At 42.3% G+C, this 22792-nt stretch overlaps 1 protein-coding gene across 7 annotated transcripts in view; it reads left to right on the top strand.

Moving 5' to 3' along the window:
* The window catches only part of SFMBT2 (Scm like with four mbt domains 2), a 178145-nt gene that overhangs the window by 109878 nt on the left and 45475 nt on the right, over nt 1–22792 (top strand). For all 7 annotated transcript variants that reach the window (XM_086334810.1, XM_086334812.1, XM_086334807.1 and 4 more), the window contains 4 exons: nt 499–591; nt 1795–1942; nt 13473–13555; nt 18393–18519. In XM_086334810.1, the coding sequence (XP_086190936.1) occupies nt 499–591; nt 1795–1942; nt 13473–13555; nt 18393–18519 (451 nt within the window). The remainder of the gene's footprint in view (nt 1–498; nt 592–1794; nt 1943–13472; nt 13556–18392; nt 18520–22792) is intronic.

Here is a 22792-nt window from a genome sequence, read left to right as displayed (position 1 = left end):
TCAAAGCCATGTGGTGTTTTGTTTTTTTTTTTTAATTGTGTAGTACAAATTTCAGCATGGCCACCAAGGCTTGTTTTTCTCTTGGAAAAACAATTAAGCCTGAAGAAAATAATTAAATACACAATGAAGTGAAGCAAAAGTCTCTCAGTCGCGTCCGACTCTTTGCAACCGCATGGACTGTAGCCCTCCAGGCTCCTCTGTCCCTGGAGTTCTCCAGGCAAGAATACTGGAGTGGGTTGCCACTCCCTTTTCCAGGGGATCTTCCCAACTCAGGGATCAAACGCAGGTCTCACACATTGCAGGCGGATTCTTTACCGTCTGAGCCACCAGGGAAGCCCTAAACACATGGTATCTTTCCATAATTAGAGGCTGGAGAGGGTTAATTATTTCAGTCTGTTGTAGGTCGCCCACTAAAACATTCAAAGGAAGCATCCGGACAGTTACTGAGTTAATTTACAATACAAGGTCTTTTTAACAGTTTCAGTCTTTTCCTTGCAGGACCATGCAGATTTGAGAAGCCATTTCTTCACAGTTGGGATGAAGCTAGAGACCGTGAACATGAGTCACATTTGCCCTGCATCCGTGACCAAGGTGAGCATCCATCCCCTGCTCCTGACCTCCACCTCTGGAGTGGATCGCATCGTAAGTCTTTCTATTCCAAGCCAACCCGAGGGAATAGGCTCGATGCCAAGTAAACCCAGGAAAGAGGGCTTCCTCTGCAGCCCAGCCCTGTCTTAAGCTCCCGTCTTGGTCACTTACATCATGGAGCGAGTTTGATCAGGTGCCTCCTCTTGTAACGGTTGGGTGAACATCACTTGTCCTCTGATAGTACAGAATGCAGACACTTGTGTCCTACAGTGACTTGGAGGAGATGCCGACGAGAAACTGAGTTTATAGCAGTGAACTCAGCCACTGAATATGTGCCACCTTCTCTTAATAGCCACATGACACTGAGCCTACCATTTGTGTGTGCTCATGAAAAGAACTGCTGATAAGTTTGCATATATAGTCTTTGTACTAATAATTGGGCTCCTCTTGCTACACTGATTATAGCCCATGTGATCTGTTTTGAAAATACTTGAAAATGGTGATAAGCAAAGTCCTATTTCTGGAGTGAGGGGGCAGAGAACACTTCGCTTCCTTTCTCTCATCTGCTTTCACTGATTAAAGGAAAAGTCATACATCTACAATTCGCAGATTTAAAATGAAAGTACCATTTCATGTAAAGACATTTTTATTAACGAACTGATAGTCTTTTAAGATTATAACTTCCCTTCCCCATCAAAGAAGTCTCAGTGAACTCACCTATCGTAACATCTAAAGTATGTGTTTCTACTTTAAATACACACACACATGTATACATACATACATACACACACACACACACATACTATTTATTGGAGGAAGAAATGTCAACCCACTCCAGTGTTCTTGCCCAGGAAATTCCATGGACAGAGGAGCCTGGCGGGCTGCAGTCGATGATGTCACAAGTCAGACATGACTGAGGGACTGAGCTTATCTACTATTTATATCATTTTATAAATGGTGGAAGAATCCAGCACATTTAGATTCTAGCCAACATGCGTTTTAGTTCCATTAATATGACTGAAATGATCAACTTAAACTTTTTCATGATGGGACCACTTTAAGAATATATACTGAAACGGCAGTTATTGCTGCGACCATTGGGGTGAAATACATTTACTTCATTTGAAAGCTGTGCCAGTCTTCCTTCAGAGCATTATTTGTTCATCTCAAGGAATTAACCCTGGGTGCTGTTGTCTTTTCTTTCAGGTTTTTAACAATCATTTTTTTCAAGTGACTATTGATGACCTCAGACCAGAGCCTAGTAAACTCTCGATGTTGTGCCATGCGGACTCTTTGGGGATTTTACCAGTACAGTGGTGCCTTAAAAACGGAGTCAATCTCACCCCTCCCAAAGGTTTGTGTTTTGTGAAAATTGACAGCGTTTGGGTGGTTCAGGAGGACTCGTATTGTCACCAACGTGATGCCTTTGTTGATGTGGAGTTGTTTATGCCATAAATGTTTCAGATGCAGTGGGATACAGTGTGCTTCTTGGTTAGCTTGACGTAGGGTCTGTTACAGCTCCTGGGGCTTCCCAGGCAGTGCTAGCGGTAAAGAACCCACCTCCCAACGCAGGACATAGAAGATGCAGGTTTGATACCCGGGTCGGGAAGATGCCCTGGAGGAGTACGTGGCAACCCACTCCAGAGTACTCTTTCTTGGAGAATCCCATGGACAGAGGAGCCTGGCGGGCTACAATTGATGGGGTCACACAGAGTTGGACACGGCTGAAGTGACTTAGCACCCACATGTGTACACACACACACAGCTCCATCCCCTGGGGAGGTATGTGGCCCTGGGCTCCTCTGTGAAACATTGCTACCCTTCTGTTATTGTATGATTGGCAGCTGTGTTTCTGCTGTGTGTTGAGAGGGTACAGAATTGCCAAGTGATTGGGATTAAAAACTTGAACGTGTCTGAGCTGTGGCTTTAAAAAGGCAGCAACCTGCTAATGAAACATTTCTTTAAAACGGTATTTCCAATAAGTTGACTTTCCCCCAGAGCCCAGTTGCTCTCAGATTTTCAGCACTTTGTTTCCATAAGACATGACAGTAATTAAGTTGGGAACCAGGTTGCGTTCCAGTCCTCTTAAATTGAGATCCATAAACCATAGTATCAGTGAGTACCGTGCTGTACTTTACAGATGTGATTTCCTGTCCTTGTAGTTCTCAGTTTATCCAGGGAAGATGCAGAGAGATGAAAGGTGAGAAGATGGATAGGAAAAGAAAGGGAATGAAGGAAGAGAAAAAAACAAGAATAAAGAGCTAAAGTTCCGCGGAGATTTTGACAGATAATCTCAAATAAAACAGGACTTTTGTGCTCATCTCTTCAGATCTCCGGAGATTGGGTTATATGGACATCAGTTGTGTTGCACCGCACTTACTGTGGAATGACTATACTTTGCTGGGCTTTTATCCTAACTCATCCTCCAGTGTCAGCCCCACGGAAGAGATGCTTTTGAATTGTTTCCATCTCGGCCCTTGCTTCTTCTCATTAAACTTCTGCAGTAATGGAATTCAGCCTGATTATAATGTTTCTCCAAAACACTGCTTCCCCTGTTTCCAGTGCCAAATTCACTGAGTCCTCAAAATGAGGATTTCCCTACAAGGAGACTTAGTTCCAGGGAGTTTATGTAACCTGCCCAGGACCCACGCTTAGTAACAGGACAGGCGGTCGGGCTCCTGACTCTTTGCTCAGTTATGGGTGGTGAAGATTAGGATCACGTGGCCTCTGTTTTTGTGTCCATTTGGGAGCCTGTGGATGACTCTACAAATCAGTGTGCCTCAGTTTTCAAGACTGGTAAGTGGGGGCACCCCTGGTACCCCACAGATACTCTATAGCAGGGATCCCTGACCGCGGGGATCTGATGCCTGATGATCTGAGGTGGAGCTGATGTAATAATAATAGAAATAAAGTGCACAATAAATGTAATTCACTTGAGTCATCCAGAAACCATTCCCCTACCCCTGTTCATGGAAAAATTGTCTTCCATGAAACCAGCCCCTGGTGCCAAAAAGGTTGGGAACCTCTGCTGTATAGAATCAAAGACGTGATACAAACCAGTGTTCTTATAATTCTTTATGTGACAGTACAAGTTCTATGCTGTTTGCGTGCATGCTAAGTTGCTTCAGTCGTGTCTGACTTTGCTACCCTATGCACTGCAGCCCACCAGGTTCCTCTCTCCATGGGGATTTTCTAGGCAAGGATACTGGAGTGGGTTGCCATGTCTTCCTCCAGGGGATCTTCCTGACTCAGGGATCGAACCTGCATCTCTTATGTCTTCTGCATTGGCAGGCGGGTTCTTTACCACTAGTCATACCTGGGAAGCCCAAGTTCTGTGTTATGAACTATCTGCTGGTTCAGGCAAGAGAAGTCTTTTCCTTCTGTGAAATGTCAGCAGCTGGCCAGTTGTAGAGTTGAAAAGCCCTCTGGCCATCTTTGTTTCTTCCCAACTTCTAATCAAAGTGTGTGTGTGCAGATGAGTCTCTTGTCATTGAAGAAAAATGTCACAGATATCTAAAATGTTGCTTGGTTCGACTTGACAAATTTCGAGTTTGTTCCCAGAAAAATAGGATCTATTTAAGAATTAAAAAAAAAATGAGTTGGGTATTTCCTCACATAGTTTAAAAAAAATAGGAAAAACATTTATATCTGCATTTTGGATGTTTGATGGATGGTAGAGGTTTAACATTTACCAGGGTCTTGAGAATTTTTAAATATGTTTCCGAAAAGAGATTATTCACATAGCTTGGAGCTTGACTAGTAAAATGGATGTGCCTATTTTGATAATTTCATTTTATGATATTAAGAAAATTGTTTTATATTAATATGGTTGAACTCTTAAATGTGCAGTGAAATGATGGTACAAATTTTTATAATATTAAATATTTTTTATATCTTAAGCTTTTTATACCTACCCTTCAGCCATAATTATCACTTCTCTGTCACCTAAGTATTTGTGATATTTGGTAAAATGAAATTGTCTTCATGTAGTCTTCCAGACTGTTCCTTCCACTGTTGAAATTGAAGCATATCTTTTCTAGGAGGAATGTTGGTATTATGTATCATTTGTAAAATACTGAGTAATGGTGATTAGTATCTTCCAATAAGAAAATCTCAGTGATAATCATTTTTTAAACCCTTAAAGCAAGAAGTGATCCATCAGTAATCTTTCAGTTCAGTTCTGTTGAGTTGGTCAGTCATGTCCGACTCTTTGCAACCCCATGAATCGCAGCACACCAGGCCTCCCTGTCATCATCAACTCCCGGAGTTCACCCAAACTCATACCCATCGAGTCGGTGATGCCATCCAGCCATCTCATCCTCTGTCGTTCCCTTCTCCTCCTGCCTCCAATCCTTCCCAGCATCAGGGTCTTTTCCAATGAGTCAACTCTTCACATGAGGTGGCCAAAGTATTGGAGTTTCAGCTTTAGCATCAGTCCTTCCAATGAATACCCAGGACTGATTTCCTTTAGGATGGACTGGTTGGATTTCCTTGCTATCCAAGGGACTCTCAAGAGTCTTCTCCAACACCACAGTTCAAAAGCATCGATTCCTTGGCACTCAGCTTTCTTCACAGTCCAACTCTCACATCCATACATGACCACTGGAAAAACCATAGCCTTGACTAGACGGACTTTTGTTGGCAAAGTAATATCTCTGCTTTTGAATATGCTATCTAGGTTGGTCATAACTTTTCTTCCAAGGAGTAAGTGTCTTTTAATTTCATGGCTGCAATCACCATCTGTAGTGATTTTAGAACCCAGAAAAATAAAGTCTGACACTGTTTCCACTGTTTCCCCATCTATTTGCCATGAAGTGATGGGACCAGATGCCATGATCTTAGTTTTCTGAATGTTGAGCTTTAAGCCAACTTTTTCACTTTCCTCTTTCACTTTCATCGAGAGGCTTTTTAGTTCCTCTTCACTTTCTGCCATAAGGGTGATGTCATCTGCATATCTGAGGTAATCTTTACGCGTTGTCTTTTGGCTGTAGGACTGTTGTCTTGAGATGGTAGAGCTGTTACATATAATCCAGTGAGAAGAAAAGCAAAAACTTACATAGGTTTATAAATACGAGTAGATACTTAATGATCATAGAATCATGCCTTTTACGTGAACTCATCATAAGAAGAGAAATGCCCAGTAAAGTCATACTGAGATGGCACGATTTCTCAGATGAGGTGGATATCCAAAAGAGAAAGGAAGAAGTGGGTCTGTTTTGATGGAGTATGGAGGGACGGGTTCTCTCAGACTTGCTGGCAGGAATGCAGGTAGGTGCCAACTGTATGCAAGACAGTTTGGGAAGTTTTACCAAAATTACAGATGCATTTAGCTGTTGACTTAGCATTTCCACTTCTGGGAATGTCTCCTAAACTTATAATGTACTGATAATATGCATAAAAGTTTGGTTATTTTTGCAGCATGATGTGTAATAGCAAAAGACTTGGGAAAATCCAAGTGACTCTCTGTGTGGGGTTGGTTAACTCGATTTTGGATGTTTATATAGTGAAAACTGTACAGCTGTTGAAAAGAATGAGGCAGATCTCTTCGTATTGACATGAGATGCTCTACAGGGTGTGCTGTGAGTGGGCTGATCAATGGGTTACAGTACCATGCCTTTTTTGCTAGAAAAGAGGCTAGTAAGGGTATATATTTTAATGTTTCTTTATGTATTGCTGCATTGGGTCTTGGTTGCAGTGAGCAGGTTTTCCTCTGGTCGTGTAGCATGGGTCTAGTTGCTCTGTGGCATGCGAGATCATAGTTGAGCCCACATTTGCCTGCATTAGAAGGTGGATTCTTAACCACTGGATCACCAGGGAAGTCCCAGGATGTGTATTTATGTTTGCACATATTCTTGTAAAGAGAGTCTGGAAGATTACGTAAGAAATTAATGAAAATGATGACTTGTATTTGGGAGCATAGGGTATGGAGGTGGCGACCAGGGCAGCTAGGAACCAGACTTTTAACAGAATAGTTTTTAAGTCTTTTTATTTTTTTATTTTCTATTTGCTCTACATGAATGTTTTATTTATTCAAAATGATCACATATTATTATAAAAGGGTTTTTATAACTGAAAGTGGTATTAGAGATTATCTCATCACCTCCAATCATTATATATGTGGGGAAATTGAAGTTTAGTTGTGTTAAATGGTTTTTTAAGTTTTTTTTAAGTCTTGGGGCTGAATTGACATAAAACCCCATCTTAAGATCCCAAGTTGACTGTGTTTTCTGTATAACCACCCTTTATTGCTGTTTTCTCTCCCTGATACTTTGTAAAATCCGCCCTCCTCAGTAATTTGAGGGCATTTTGGTGGCCTTATGCAGGGCTGAGCCATGTCAGTGGACCATGACTTTCCCCTGACTGGAATGGTCTTTTGTGTCAAAGCATTTGGAGAATTTAAGCTCTAGGGAATAAAGTTCCAAATGTTTGCAGTTATAACAAAGATACAGCTTTAATTATTGAACTCCCTTACCACTTGGGGCTTCCATGGACAGAGGAGCCTGGAAGGCTACAGTCCATGGGGTTGCAAAGAGTTGGACACGACTGAGTGACTAACACTTAACACCGCTTGGGGACACCATATTGACTATGTATTTACATGTGTCATATATGTAGTAAAGTATTTTTATTTTTTTAATTAAAGTGAATTAAAATTGAGAGATGCTGGTGGTCTCGGTAGTGGTGATTTTATGGTTGCTTGAGATAACTTGCTACGTGCCTTATACATCAGCACCTGATCTGGCAATCATGCTGTCGGATGCTTTCCAGCACCCTTATTTGCTTTAATAATGTATGAAAGTTTGTCGTTTTTAACTTGAATTCTGAGAGTGTGTAGGATTTGTTATTTTTGTTGTCGTGTTTAGTTGCTCTTTTGCAACCCCGTGGGCTGTAGCAGCCCGCCAGGCTCCTCTGTCCATGGGATTTCCCCGGCAAGAATAGTGGAGTGGGTTGCCATTTCCTTCTCCAGGGGATCTTCCTGACCCAGGGATCGAACTCCCATCTCCTGCATTGGCAGGCGGATTCTTTACCGCTGATTCTTTACCATGGAAACCCAAGATTTATAATACACATTGAAAACGAGTTCATATGTTTTCTTGTAGGTATGTTTTCCATGAAAGCATTACATTGTTTAGATTTCTGGTAGAACCATAAACACTGCATTGAATTACAACAGGTCTAATCCCAAAACAGAGTAATGCACTCATTCCCCAGTGTGAAACAGCTGATGAAACAAGACACCTGGTGACACAGGAGATGTGCAGACAACATACGTCCCTACTCACATTATTTTGACTCCATTCCTATTTAAAAAAATCTGTCGCCAGATTCCAGATATAAATAGTCTAAGCTAGAATGGATCGAAATTTTTTAGTGTTGGCTCCATTTGAGCAGGTGCTTTCTTGGTAAGCAAAGGACAGAATCTTGGCAATTTTACTGCATTCGTTGCAGCCCAACAAAGAGATTCAGTGTCATAGCCACTTTGAAAGGGGATCAAACAAATAAATAAATCAAGAAGGCAAAAATGCATATAGGTTATCAACCGTGACTTGCTGTGTTTAAATCATTTCATTAACCTCCTTGGTGCATAACATCCAAGGTTAGGCACAGAATCACACCCCCCAGGGGATCTTTGCAGAGCATGTGAAGCCTGTATATTTCTGCTGTAAAATGTGCAAGCAAAAGCTAAAGTAAATCAATTATCTTTGCATTTCGTCTCTCCTATTTGGCCATCTTAGTAGACACAGAACACAGTTTAAGAAATAGAGGTATTTTTCAATGATTATTAAGATACACGGTGATGAACCCCAATTGGTATTCTCTTTTCCTCAGACATTGACTGTCGTCTCCTATTTCAGACATTTCAGTGGGGGCAGACAATAATAAACACATTCATGGACCTCCCACTTTGATTGAAAAGAGGGCTACCATTTTTCCATATTTGATTCAGCTTTTTAAACAATGAAATAGAGCAGTGTAGATATTTTTGGAGACCCAGTCGACCTTGACTCTTCTATTTCACACCCCCATGTGATCTGTCGTGAATCCAGTCCATATTCTCAAGATCTGACTAGATACCATCATGACCGTGCTCATCCCGGTTGCCATCAGGTCTCCCCACTCTTTGGGTGGATTTTTAACATCTGAAAACATTCCTGATTGTTGCAAGCTAAGCATCCCTCTTGCTCACTTATCCCTGAATTTACTTTGTTCTTTAAGATTCTTAAGCTAGTTTCGCCTTTGACAGTTGATGTTTATACGATATCAGACTCCATCCTGGGGACATATCTATATCTCCTAACATTGTTTATGAATCAGAATAACACTTTGAGCCTGACTCCCGACTTAGGAGTGTGCATGTCACACTGTGACCTTCCATGCATTAAATACTTCTCAACATTTATTCTAAAAGATAAGGACTTTGGATAAGGCTGGTGTTTATACTAACTGGACTTACTTGTTTCCCTCCCCCATCTTTCTTTGTTTTTCTTTTTTCTTTTTCTGCGCTATTCCATGAATGTAAAAACAGATGAATTCAATTGGAAATGAATGTGTAAATTTTCAAGATTGGCAGCTTGAAAGGTTGTGAAAATGAATGTCAACTAAAAATATGGAGGGAGGTGGTGGATTTCAAAGGCAGGGATTGCTCTTTTTTAAAAAAGAACACAGAATAGGAGCTTTTACCCCTGTGGTCCCTTTAAAAATTTTTTTTGAGAGAGAGAAATCTTTTTTTAAAGCCTTGCCCTCCCCCCCTCCCCCCCATCCCAAGTCACTGGCAAGGGACAGAAGACGCCATGATTGCCTCAGGGTTGTCACGGTTCACTTCCTGCGGTGGTGAGAGAGGTAACTTTCTCTTGTAATTGGATACAGTCCAGATTCTGTTAGTAAAGGAGAAGTGGAAGGCTGACACATTGTATTACTGAATTGGTTGGTGCTTTGATAGCAAAGATGCTGTGCCTTCAACATGTTTTTATTATTGAAATAATTCATGAACATGAGTGAAAATTTAGAAAACGCAAAGAGGTAAAAGAAAAAGTATCCAGAAGTCCTACCACTCAGATAATGATTTTGATATTTCCTAGTAAGTTTTTTTTACATTTCCTCTAGTCCTTTTCTTTGCGTATTTTAATGTCAGTTTGATAATTCTGTATATGGTTACAGCAGTCTTTTCATCTAAACTCACAATAATCATTTTTTCATGAATTTTTAAAAAAAAATAAACTAGATTCAGTTTTCATGCCTGCATGAATTTCCACGGACTCAGCTAAGTTTCATATCATTTTCTATTTTCGGATATAAAAGTATTTTTTTTATCCTCAGAATTATCACTAATAATGCCATTGCATCTTCATGAATCACATTTTATAAGTTTGAGGGGGTTTGTTTTTATGGGCTACATTCCCAGAAATGAAATTGTTGTGTCAACGTTCAAGGATGTTTTTACTGCTAAGTTCTATTTCAGAAGAATTGTCCACTTGCACAGCCAGTAGTAAATGTTAGCAAGTGGAGCTGTTTTATGTCAATTAATTTGTATCATAAGGAAATGGGTCATCGACCCGTTTCCTTCTGGACCTGTAACAGTTGGAACTTCATACAGAATAAACACTAATTAAAGCTTAAATAACCCTAGTGGTGGAGGTTCAACAGTCTCTGATGGGAGCTTATTGCAAAATTTAATAGCCCAGGGGGTTTTGATTTCCTTTTATTTTCTTTTCCTCTCTGCTATTTTCCTCCCTCCTGGGTTTAAAACATGCTTTCCTGGCTGCGGTTAAGCCTTAGTACTTCTTGTTCTGTCTTTGTTGATTAATGAGTATAATTGACCCCTGTTGTCTCTATTATACAAGCCACAGCAGTTTGTTTTTTAATGTAGCAGTTATTTTCTGAGCTGTCACAAAAATGCCTTACAAAGCGAGCTCATTATCAGTCCAAAGGAGAAGAATTTCAAGTGAGACAGTGAATGAAGGTCTCTTAAGAGAAGGAGGAGAAGTTGAAGCTGTTCAGATGTTCAAGGAAAGGAGTTCTGGGGGCAGGATAACGGCTTATTGCTCGGGTACCCAGCAAAACTTGGATATATCCTGAAATTAGTAGAATAAAAATCGTTCCCCACAGTCTTGGCAACTGGGTATAGAAGGACTGATTGCAGGTCCAAGAAACCTTGAGTCCAGCGTTTATGGAGAGGATTGAAATCCATTAGAAGTTGGTGGTTATGAATGTAATCGAACACCCAGGTAAAAGTGTCTGTACGAGGAGTAGAGGTGATCTGTTAAGTTGTAAAGTTTTATCTGAACAAGATGCTAACCAAACAGAATACCTAAATTTGATGTTATTTCAGAAAATGGTTTGCTATTCATTTATAATAGTTTTTTTCCCCTCATTTCTCCCTTCTCCCTTTACCCCACGATCTTGATGAGATTTTCCTTTGCTCACAAACTAACCCAGAGTGCAGCAGAGGTCCAGGGAAGAGAAATGGAACGAAAGGAGATCTTGATTTTAACACAGCCAGTCCGCCCTGGCCCTGAACAAGCAGGGCCCTTCTGTGGCAGGGCTCAGCTTGTCTCCAGCTGTTCGGCTGCGAACTCTTCTGGGGAATGTCTTGCTGTGTAACCTCTCTTCCACCCGTTGCACTTTTCTCTAGGAGAAGAGATGGAAATTCACCACAGAGGGAAGGGAGAGTATCCTAAGTGGCAGTCATAAGTAGTAATAGTGGCTCTGAGGCAGGTAATGCTACAGCTAGAGGAGACTTAGGGTTTCTCTGGTGGCTCAGTCGGTAAAGAATCCACGCGCAGTGCAGAAGGTGCGGGCTTAGTCCCTGGGTTCAGAAGATCCCCTGGAGAAAGAAATGGCAACCCACTCCAGCAGTCTTGGGAAAATCCAGTGGGTGGGGGTTACTGGTGGGCTGTAGTCCATGGGGTTGCAAGAGTTGGACTCGACTTAACCACTAAACCACCACCTGAGGAGACTTTGACGATCGTTTCTTCCTTTTTTGGGTTAGCAGGTAGGGAAAGTCAGGTACAGAAGACTTAATTTACTCTGACCTTGGTTCATTCCAGTCCCGTTAGAACTGGGTCTTAATCTAGTTCTCCTTCCTGGTTCAGTACTTTTTGTTCAGCGAGGGGATGTCTCACCAGCTTTTAGTGACTTCTCACCAGCTTTTAGGCGTCTTTTAGTAAATTCTTTCATTCTTATATATTCATGCAAGGATTTGATCCAAAACAGTCCCAGAGAAAGTACTCGAAGTGGAAGATTACCTTGATGGTAAAGAAACTGGGCAGTACCTTACTTAAGACGCATTTCGTTTTGTTTATGAATAGTCAGAAGAAAGTTCATTTGGATGCTTCCAGAAACCTCTAGTGCCAGAGCCCTCTGGCTGGAGGGGCAGCTCTGGCGGGGAAGGGCACGTGGAAGAACGTGCGGAGCATCTTCATAACTAGCTGCAGAGTTCCCAGCATCTTAGGACTCTGAGACGTCTCATCTTCTTGCTTGAGGAACTGTCACTCATTGTAGGGACATCTCAGGAGCAAGGTGGGTGGGGAGAGGCTCTGCCACTGATGGCGGGCAGGGGAGGGTCAAGGGTCAGTCCCCAGACCAGGGAGATGGCTGCCTTCTTGGTTAACCCTCACCCTCATCTTTAAAAGAATTGAGTAACTGCAGCTTACTTAATGAAAAGTATACTATTTTGTATGCATGTAAGTTGGAAGCAAACAGTATCTTGAGTTTCTTCAGTGTGGGAATTTCTGTAGTCTCTGCAGCTGTGGGATTTAGTAACAGAATTCCCCATGTGAAGTGAATTTGCAGGTGCAGAATTTATGATGATACAGGGCAAAGAAATCGGGGGGCTTGGGTTAAGAATATACTTAAGAAATCCCTTACGGATTTATTTTTATATACTTGGACCAGTGAAGAGAGAACTGAAAATGATGGTTATAGGGACATTTGCACACTTTCAGTTAATCCTGATTGGTTCTGTATTTTTTTTTCCAGTTGTCTTCCTGTGTTTATAGGAAACGCAGATGACACTCACATTAAGAGATATTTTCCTCCCTAGGTTCAGTCATACACTCAACATTTCTTGTTTTACATTTTAAACTTCTCACATGTCTTGTCCTGGTGGTCATGATGGATCTATATATATATTGTATAATTATGTAGCTCTCCCCACCCCTCGATGAAATGAATAAAGAAACACATTAAATTTAGTACATATGAATAGTTGGTTCTCAAACTCCTCAGCATCTCAGATGTGCCCACAAAACTTCCCCCAGAGAGGCCCATCTTCTCGGGTCTTCATTTTCCTTCCTTTTTCATCAATTCGAAGGGAATTGATGAATATTCCTCCCCCTGTCCAGATCTGTGGAGGCTTTCTTGGTACAATCTCAACTTAATCTTTTGCTGTTTGTCTTACCTTCTGCTGCTCCTTAAAGATTATTCCTCTCTAGCGGTGTTTTCTGATAGAATCTCGCGGTTTCCCTAAGATGTCACGATGTGAGCTCATAGGAGCTCAGAGCTGATATGAAGGCACGTTCCTGTGTTCTTGCACAGCGTCTCGTGCGCGTGTGTTTCGTGTGACACTCTCATCTGCTCTCCCCAAAGCAGATCTCCCTCTCGGCCTGTGATGATGTGGGCAGATATCCTCCTTCATCTGATTTCAGGCCCTGAATTATGGTGATGGGGTGTACCTTACCTGTATTTGGAGCTTTACACTTTCTACAGTGTTTGATTCAACCCTCGTAAGATACGATGTGTTGTCACACTTGAGAAAGGGCCTCACCTTTTGAGCGGAGCTAAAGTTGCCCCCCTTCGTACCTTAACCCTAACGCCCTGCAACGCTCTTCTTTGGTCTGAGACGAGGCGCAGTTGACGGGTTGGATCTGTGTTTTGTCATGCAGGTTACTCCGGCCAGGACTTCGACTGGGCAGACTATCACAAACAGCACGGGACCGAGGAGGCACCTCCCTTCTGCTTCAGAAACGTAAGACGCCTGCTGCGTGCTGCTCGTTTTCTCATGTATGTTACCCACCTTGAGTTGCACACGCTGTGTAAGTTGCTTCCTGTTTATTGACCGTGGTGGGCTTAGAGTGCCACCCTGCACCGCAGGATCCTAAACTTCGTGTTGGTTTTTTCCCCGCTGTATCGGTTGGGGTGATGCTGGGCTGTTGTAGCAGACTGGAGACGAAACGTGTCGTTAAGTTTCTCTCTCCCCGGTGGATGGTCCAGGTTGTTACCAATCAGCAGGTGGTTCTCCTTGTGTTGAGCCTTGGGCTAGGCTTGTGCTTGGCTTGGCCATCTGAGTCTAGTGAGCAGACAGGAAAGGGAGAGCCGGGAGAGAAGAACCTTGGTTCTAGACGCTGAGTTTGATACTGATGCACATTACGTATTACTTCTGTCACCTTCCATTGTGGAGAAGTAGTCACTCGGTGGCATGATGCCACGAGAGTGGGAAGTGTGCCCTGGTTGGGCGACTGCTCCCCCACCTTGAGCCTGGACGCTGGCAGGAGGAGGACAGATTTTGGTGCACAGCCAGCCACCAGGGCTGTTAACTGTGGCTTCCCTTATGGCTCAGTGGTAAAGCATCTACTTGCCAATGCAGGAGATGTGGCTTCAGTCCCTAAGTTGGGGTGATCCCCTGGAGAAGGAACTGGCAACCCATTCCAGTATTCCTGCCTGGGAAATCCCATGGACGGAGGAGCCTGGCAGACTACAGTCCATGGGGTTGCAAAGGAGTCAGCCACGACTGAGCACCTAACCAACAACAGAGTGTGGCATGTGGGATTGTAGTTCCCAGCTCAGGAATCGAACCTGTGCCCCCTGCATTGGGAGTGTGGTGTCTTAACCACTGGACTGCCAGGGAAGTCCATGGAGTATAATATTGATAAGTTCATGGAGTAGGAGATTCTCTGCCCCAGAGAAATAATGTTAAATTATGTTCCTAAATTTCTTTATTGGATTAAAGTAATAAGATACTAAATCCAACACTTTTCTGCTGTGCTTACTTTAAACTACCTATTCAAATAGACCTTTTTGGCACAGTGACACATGAAGTAACTGTATGTGTGTTCAAACATGTGTACTTGCTTAGTTATAGGAGTTTCTTGTACAACATAGTTTATAAAGTATTCATTGAAACATAGAAACTGAAAAGGGATGTGAATCATCTCCATCTTGAGAATGAGACACAAAAGTTTAGCCTCATAAGTTGAACATGCATTTAGTTATGAAAGTTCATTTTTTATGCTAAGAACGAAGACTTGGCCCTCCCACTGGGGACTGTGCCTACTGCAGAGTGTCACGCTCCCACACTGAAGCCGTGTTTTCCAGCATGTGCTCCTAGAGCTGCTGATTCATTGCTGCCTCAGGATAATTCATCCTCCAGGGACTCGGTTGGCAGCCCTTTCTGTTGGGAAGAGCTGGCTTAATAGAGAGAGGCTCAATACTGAGCATAAATCAGAATCAGATTTGGGAAAATTAAGTAGGTTGATGACGAGGTCAGCTTGTGCTCATAAATACCGAAACACATCTGTGGCAGGGCTGGAAATCAGGGCTCCATACGTGATCCGGTGAACTCCTACCGGGTGACGTTGCCTTTCACGGCATTGACAGAGCTGTATGGTGTGTGTGTATGTGTGTGGGGGGGTGGGTGTGGAGACAGCTGTGCGACCAGCCAGCAGAGGACAGCAGCTGGTCAGCCCTGAAGGCGTGTTAAGTCCATTGGAGTCTTACTGGACTCTGTGCTGTGTTGATATCACTAGTCATGGAATCTACTGGCCTCATTGCCTTTCATTTAATTGTGGAAACTCTTCATCACATCCTCCGACCCTTCTGAGGCCATGCTTTCTTCCAGACGGAAGATCGTCCTCCCCCAACTTTTTAGCCGTGGAAAGAAAACCTTCACGTCCCCGTCTCGTTTTGGATTCGGCAAGTTATTTCTTCCAGGACAACATGCTTCCCTCAAGGCATCTTTTTATCTGCCCTCTGCCAGCCATTGTTCAAATGGATCTTTATGGGCAGTTAGGAGCTGTGTCCCCAGGTGGCCTCTGAGGTTTCAGGATTCAGCATACCAAGATGAGATCTGTATTAATGAAAACACTGGCGTTTTAATTAGGAATGCACTTGTTATCAAGGTGCCCCCCCAACTTTGTGTCTGGTTGTCTGTTTATTTAATCGACAGCGTGGGTATCTGCCTGGTGGCACGTGCGTTGCATTATTGGGACCTTGCTGGACGATGTTAGCAGGCTACACATGCTCTTGAATGGCATGCTTATTGTGAATTCACTTTTTAATTCCACATCTTGTGTGTACTAGAGGAGGGGTAATGCGGAAGTGGGTGTGTGGAGGATATTGCCCTGGGGATGTTTGAAAATCCGAGATGGTTCTGAGATGGATCGACACAGCCAAATACTTAGTAGAATAAAGTCACAGGTAACAGTTTTGCTATTGGTCCTTTATAAATTACCCTCCTGCAGTGAGCTAAAATGAAGTCGGTTGTACAGTTGTAGCTTTCCCTTATTAAGTAGGATAAAATGCGTTTTAACTGACTTAGAGACTTTTCAGGCAGCCTATCAGGTCATGTCATCAAAAAGAAGCTTAATACCTAATAGTCATGAACCTGGCAGGATGACTTGCAGAAAAACAGCCAACCTAGGATTTCTTCATTTCCAGAGAAACATAAAGGAAAGGAGCAAATGGGTTTCTTAATACACACATTGGATAATTTAGTTCTGGTAACATAAAGATTTAATTGCATTTTCAACTTAACGTCCATTTAAAAAAAAAAATGGAAATATGAATTACCTTGTTTTCCTTCTACAAGTCACATCAAGATGTAATCTCTCTTACTTACAGGAACCTGTTTATCTCAGTTTATGTATTTCAAATTAGATGTCTTTATACAATATTGTAACTTCAGATAAAAAACTTGTAAGTAGTGGGTAATTTGGGGAAAGTTTCATATTTATTTTGAAATATTAGGAGGGAGTGTTGCTTCTAGCATTGGCTGAGTAAGCTCGTACTGACTTGATCCTCCTGCAGACAGCAACTGTAAATTCTGGACGGAATACCAAAACAGGCACCTGAGAGTTGTGGAGAATGAACATAAGCAGGCAGATTCTGGAGGGAGGCGGGTGCCCGGAAGAAAGGCGTGCAGGAGTGGTCATCCCATTTTTTTTTTTTTAACAGACTTTTGCATTTATCTTATGGCCCTGCAATCCTTCTTTCCCTAGAGACATGAGACCTTAGTGTTAGAGACTGAATTTTGTCCCCACAGAATTCATGTGTTACAGTCCTAATTCTCAGCACCTCGAAATGTTGACTACTCGGAGTTAGAGTATTTAGGGAAGTAACTAGGTAATGTGAGGTCTTGTGGATGGGCCTTTATCCACCATGACGTGTGTCCTTATAAGAAAAGGAGATGAGGACACAGACCCCACGCATGGCAGGAAGACGGTGTGAAGACACGGAGAAAATGGCGAGGCCTCAGAAGAAATTCACCTTGCTGACGACTTAATCTTGGATTTCTAGCTTCTAGAACCATGAGTCAATATTTCTCTTGTTTGAGTTTCCCAGCCTGTGGTATTTGCTATGGCAGCCTGAGCATATTAGTGAACTTAGATTCACACAAAAACTTGTCCTTAAATGTTCATCGTGGCTTTGTTCACAACTACCAAAGCCTGGAAACTGCTCAGCTGCCCTCCAGCTGGTAGCTGGATAGACAAACCGTGGTTCTTCTGTAGATACCAGTCAGCATGAAGTAGAATGAGGTGCCAGTCCTGTGGCAGCATGACTGATTCTCAAATAACACTTTGCTTAGTGAAAAAGGCCAGACTCGCAAGGCTCCCTAGCACAGTAGTCTCCCTAGATGGTGTTAGAGGAAAAGTGGAATTACAGTAACAGAAAATAGATCCAGTGGTCCAGGAGTTGGGGGTCCTGGAGGGATTGATCGCCAGAGTCCCAGTGCCAGGCCTCTTTGCAGGTGACGGCCCTGTTCTGTGTCTTGACTGTGATTATGGCTGCATGATTGCATGCGTCCATCTGACAGTCCTGCCTTCCTAGGACATCACACTGAAAAGAATGGATTTCCCTCTATGTGTATTTTTAAAAGTGAATTTCAAAAGTAAATAAAAATAAACAAAAGGATCAAAGGGAAAATAAGGACCATTTCAGATAAAAGGAAACTGGGAGGCCAGCACCAGCAGACCTGCAGTTAGAGGGATAGGATGGGGAGGCAGGTGGGAGGGGGGTTCAGGATGGGGAACACATGTACACTCATGGCGGATTCAAGTCAACGAATGGCAAAACCAATACAATATTGCAAAGTAAAGTAAATAATTAGTTAAAAAAATAAAAACAACAACAAAAACAAACTGGAGGACAGACGTTGTGCTGAAGGAGGTGATGCCGGGTGGAGATTGCGGCCTCCTTTCACCCTGAAATGTACCCGGTGTGATATGAGTGAGGAGTACAGGGAAGAGAAGTTATTGGCATCACAGTGATCCTGGGGTCGGAGGGATGCACACAGAGCTGGAAAATGAGAAATTATTAGGCACCTGCTGTGAGCCAAGCAGAGGTCTCTTTTCTGGGACACAAATGAAGCATGTGTGGTTCTTTCCTCATGGGTGATGGGGAAATAAGCGTGTGAACTCACCTCTCTTAGTACGATCTGTGCACTTGCATGCATGTGCACATATATGCGTGTGCACTTGCTTGCGTGTGCATGTGTGTGCATTTCTGCTGCGCCAGCTGGCTCTGCTCTCGCTGAGCGTTTTCTCGTTGTGGCATCTGCTGGCTCAGTGTCCGTTCTCTTTCTCTTCCAGACATCGTTCAGTCGGGGATTCACGAAGAACATGAAGCTTGAAGCCGTGAACCCCAGGAACCCGGGCGAGCTCTGTGTGGCCTCCGTCATAGCTGTGAAGGGGAGGCTGATGTGGCTCCGCCTGGAAGGTACTCGCAGTCCTGATGGTTCTGAATCCGGGGTCCCCCGGGAGCGGGCGGGGCCGACGGCTGCAGCACTGCCCAGTGTGCCTGCTTCGCTTTCCTCGTGTTTCAGCTGTCTTAATTATTCAGCATTCTTAAATAAGTGAAACGAATCAAAGGTAAATTCATTCAGAGGCTCTCGTCTTGACTAATAGTTTCATGAAATGAGATGCTGGTGTGAAATTATGTTTGGAACACAGTGGTCTTTTTACATCTCTGATTATACAAGCTAATGTCAAAATTAAATTAATATGAGTCACTAAAACTGGTATTTGAGGTCTTGGTTGTTAACAGGACAGAATTATATATTTGCGTTTTAATGTGAATCATACCCTTTACTTTGGTTTCTTTCACAGATGTTTAGGTTTTCTTTAAAATAGTAACTGGACATGACTATCTCCCCAAATATATAATAAACAGAATGTAAACCTGTTGGAGAAGGCAATGGCACCCCACTCCAGTACTCTTGCCTGGAAAATCCCATGGACGGAGGAGCCTGGTAGGCTGCAGACCATGGGGTCGCGAAGAGTCGGACACAACTGAGCGACTTCACTTTCACTTTTCACTTTCATGCATTGGAGAAGGAAATGGCAACCCACTCCAGTGTTCTTGCCTGGAGAATCCCAGGGACGGGGGAGCCTGGTGTGCTGCCGTCTCTGGGGTCGCACAGAGTCGGACACGACTGAAGCGACTTAGCAGCAGCAGCAGCAGACCTGTTTGTTTAGTGGTGTTTAAACCAGCAGTCCCCAGTCTTTTTGGCACAAGGGACCGGTTTCATGGAGGACGGTTTTTCCATGGCCTGGGGGAGTAATGGTTGCAGGATGATGCAGGTGCCTTACACTTATTGCGCACTTTATTTCTATTACTGTATTGGCTTGACTGCAGATCATCCCAGGGGTTAGGGGCCCCTGGTTTAAACTGTTCTTCATAGCTTCATTTTATTTATAATCATCCAGATAATTCACAGAACAATACACTTCATAAGCAGAAGTTTGATTAGCTTGTGGACTTAAAACAGTGAGGAGGAATTAAAATGCATTTGATTGTTAAGGTTTTGTCATCTTCCTGTGATTTAAAATTCTTTGGGTCTTTTGTTTGTTTTTCAGTTTCCTAGCACTTGGCAGTTATTTCAGATGTATATGGGAAAAAAGGTGTTAGAGATGAGTCATACAATCCTGTTAGCTTTCCTAGTTTAGATTTTAAATTTTATGACACGGTCAACCACCATAGGCCTAGAAAGTTTGGAAGGTTATAATATTGGTGCCAGTATCTTTATCCTCTTTCCTCATTAAACAAGTCTTAAAAAAACACTATGTTCTTTGATAGGCCTATCATCTAATAAATATTATAGTCCAAGAGATTGGAAGGGGCAGAGAACAGTGATTCTAGCTAAAAATCCTAATTTCCAGAAGATATTTTAAAACATAACCATGGTTTGGGATTTCAAAGTCAATCTAAAATAAAAGGAAATTCTGAAAAAAGTGATTGCTTAGTAGCTTTACACTTCTGCTGGAATTTTGGGTAGAATGGCCTCTAGTTGGAATTAGCCAAAATGTGGACACAGGTGTTATGGTGGTATTTCAGCAGTTACTGAAGTAGGATGTAAACTTATTTTCATTACTGCCTATAAAGTTGAATCAACAGCTGTTGGAAAAACAAGATCCCTTCAGTGATTTTTTGAATCCCTAGAGCTTGTTACCTAACACCATACTAAGCCTAATACTATGAGAGATTAGTCTTGTTTGCGCAGTTAATTTGGAAAAAAAAAAAAAAAGTGCTGAAGTTCAAAGTCCATGTTTCTTCATCATTATTTAGCACATTATGGTTAGAATTCCTTGGCAGTCATAATTTATTTAGCAATTTGTACTTGCAGAGTGCTTTACAGCTAACAGACAGCAGTTAAGAGTGTCCTGATTTTTATAGATGGAGAAACTAGCTGAGGCATTAAGATGTACCTGTGGTTTGGTTTCGTCCCTCTTAACATCTTTATTGCTTAATCCAACAGACCCTACAACGTCCCAATTCTTAAAAAGAATGATGAGCAGCGTCTAGTGTGTATTTAACATTTTGACAGTCTTTCCTCATTATTGATCTTTTTCTTTGGATATCCACTTCTGGTTTTATAGCAGAGAAATGTAAATCAGCTCATGGCAGCTCTTGTTCTTACTTTCCTGAGTGCTTTCATTGGGATTAATGAAAATTAGTTAGCGTTAGGAAGCACGTCGGAAAATTGATTGTCCATTTTTTTCAGACCTTACATATTACAAAAAAAAAATCTGTTGAATATTGTTTACCTGGTGTTATTGGTCAAAATTATGCCTTCGCCTCATCAATTCAATTTAAAATTCATTCGGTCTCTTGATCTTTCTTGAATTTTGGGGTTTTTTAATTTTTTGGTTTTGTTTTGATTTTTTATCCCTCTCTGAATATTGACCTTTGAAAGTGACAGCAATCTTAATAGCACTTTATTTCTTATTATCTCAGATTTTTCTGTGTGTATTGTTTTCTTTCCTCAGTCCTGGAGACAAAATATTAGAGATTCACTCTTCTCACTTTAGTGCAGTTAAATTATTGTTAGGATCATGGTGATTCTTATTATAGACAGTTTATGTGACAATTTATTGTGTACTTCATACCAGTTTATCATTTTTATGTATTAAATTGATTTGAAATATTTTCAACACATAGCTAATTGACGAAGTTCAGGTAATTGAAATGATCATTTTAGTTTAGTGTTTGACTTCCCTTAAAGCCAGGTAGTTCTTTAAGTGCCTCTACAGGAGCTAATGTTGAAGAGGAAAAGAAGAGTCAAACACATGAGATGAGTGTAATATTATTTGGGGTTCATATTTGGGAAGAATGTCAAGTTTTCAAAAACTGCCGGCAGTGAACCAGGGCAGTTGCTGATGATGGGGTTTTGAGTTTGGGAGAGGATGTTGTGACGCTTTCTCGTGTGTTAATATCTGCTGTCAGTTAGCATCTCTAGGCTTAGCAGTTATTCATGTTCTGGGCTTCCCTGGTGGCTCAGTAGTAAAGAATCCACCTACCAGTGCAGGAGACTCAGGTTCCATCCCTGGGTTGGAAGGATCCCCTGGAGGAGAAAGTGGCAACCCAGTCCAGTATTCTTGCCTGAAGAATTCCACTGGTGGGCTGCAGTCCATGGGGTCGCAAAAGAGTGGGACACAACTTAGCGACTAAACGACCGCGGTTCATGTTCTGTGCATTCAGTTACATTCAGTTATAATGTCTCTTGTGTCGTGGCCCCACACACTAGCTCCCAAGCGGTTACATCCGCATCTCACTGTCCAAGTGACGTTGTATTTATTGGCCATCATTTTCTCATGGGACATGTAGGGTGTGGGTGTTCTCAGAGTGTGTTAATTTTCTTGAAGAAGGTTGACTCCTTTGGATTGCCTTTCTTGGTCTTTCTTATTCCCATTATTAAACTGTTTTCCTCCCGTTTCAAAGAGGTGTGGTATTCCACGTATTTTTGGTTGTCGGGTGAAAGTTAGGTGTTTCAGCCTTTTAGCTTAGGTAGAAAATACCTTTTATGTTACAAAAGTACCACGACCTGCAGGCTTCATTTCCACTGGGTTATTTAGCTCCTTCATTGTTACCGCTACAGGAATTTTTGTGGAGAGCTTTAGAACATGAGCAACAAAACCTGGATTTGAAATTGGGAGCCCTGTTAGAAGTGAAAGAAAGTTCTGGGTTAACATTTCTGCACTTTGAACATGGGGAGGGAATGGTGGCCCACCCAGTGTTTGTCACCTGGGGGTTTCCCTTCAGGTTTGTTAAAAACAAGCATACAGAGAACAAAAAGACACAAAGATGATCCAGAGGTCATCAGGTCTGTGGAGAAGTACCAGATTGCTTAATTCGAACCATCAACTTTGGTTGTTACTACAAGCATCTCCTGGACTTTTCTCTTTGCTGCCCTCTGAAACAAAATCTGGAGAGAATAAAACTTTTCCACAGTCAACACTAGAAAAACATACTGTAAACATTTCAGCCTCAGTCTGCTCTGTGTATCACTTTGGATGGGAGCTTTTTGAAAAGCCGCATCCTTTACCATGAACCTCATATCCTCATTGACCAGCGCTGAGCACGCGGGGCCTGGCCCGGACATGGCCCTGATTCTACAGGTGACGTCCAGTGCAAGCAAAACCTGTCTTTGCCAGTTTTCACAGAGCACAATACTCGAATGAGAGTTCACGCACACTTTGCTTGCTCAAGTCTT

This window comes from Bos grunniens, chromosome 13, assembly GCF_055505025.1.
Source record: "Bos grunniens cultivar Pamir isolate PY7600 chromosome 13, Bosgru_T2T1.0, whole genome shotgun sequence".
Taxonomy (NCBI): Eukaryota; Metazoa; Chordata; class Mammalia; order Artiodactyla; family Bovidae; genus Bos; species Bos grunniens.
The sequence above is the reverse complement of the archived record's forward strand: the minus strand, read 5'-3'. Positions and strand labels throughout refer to the sequence as shown.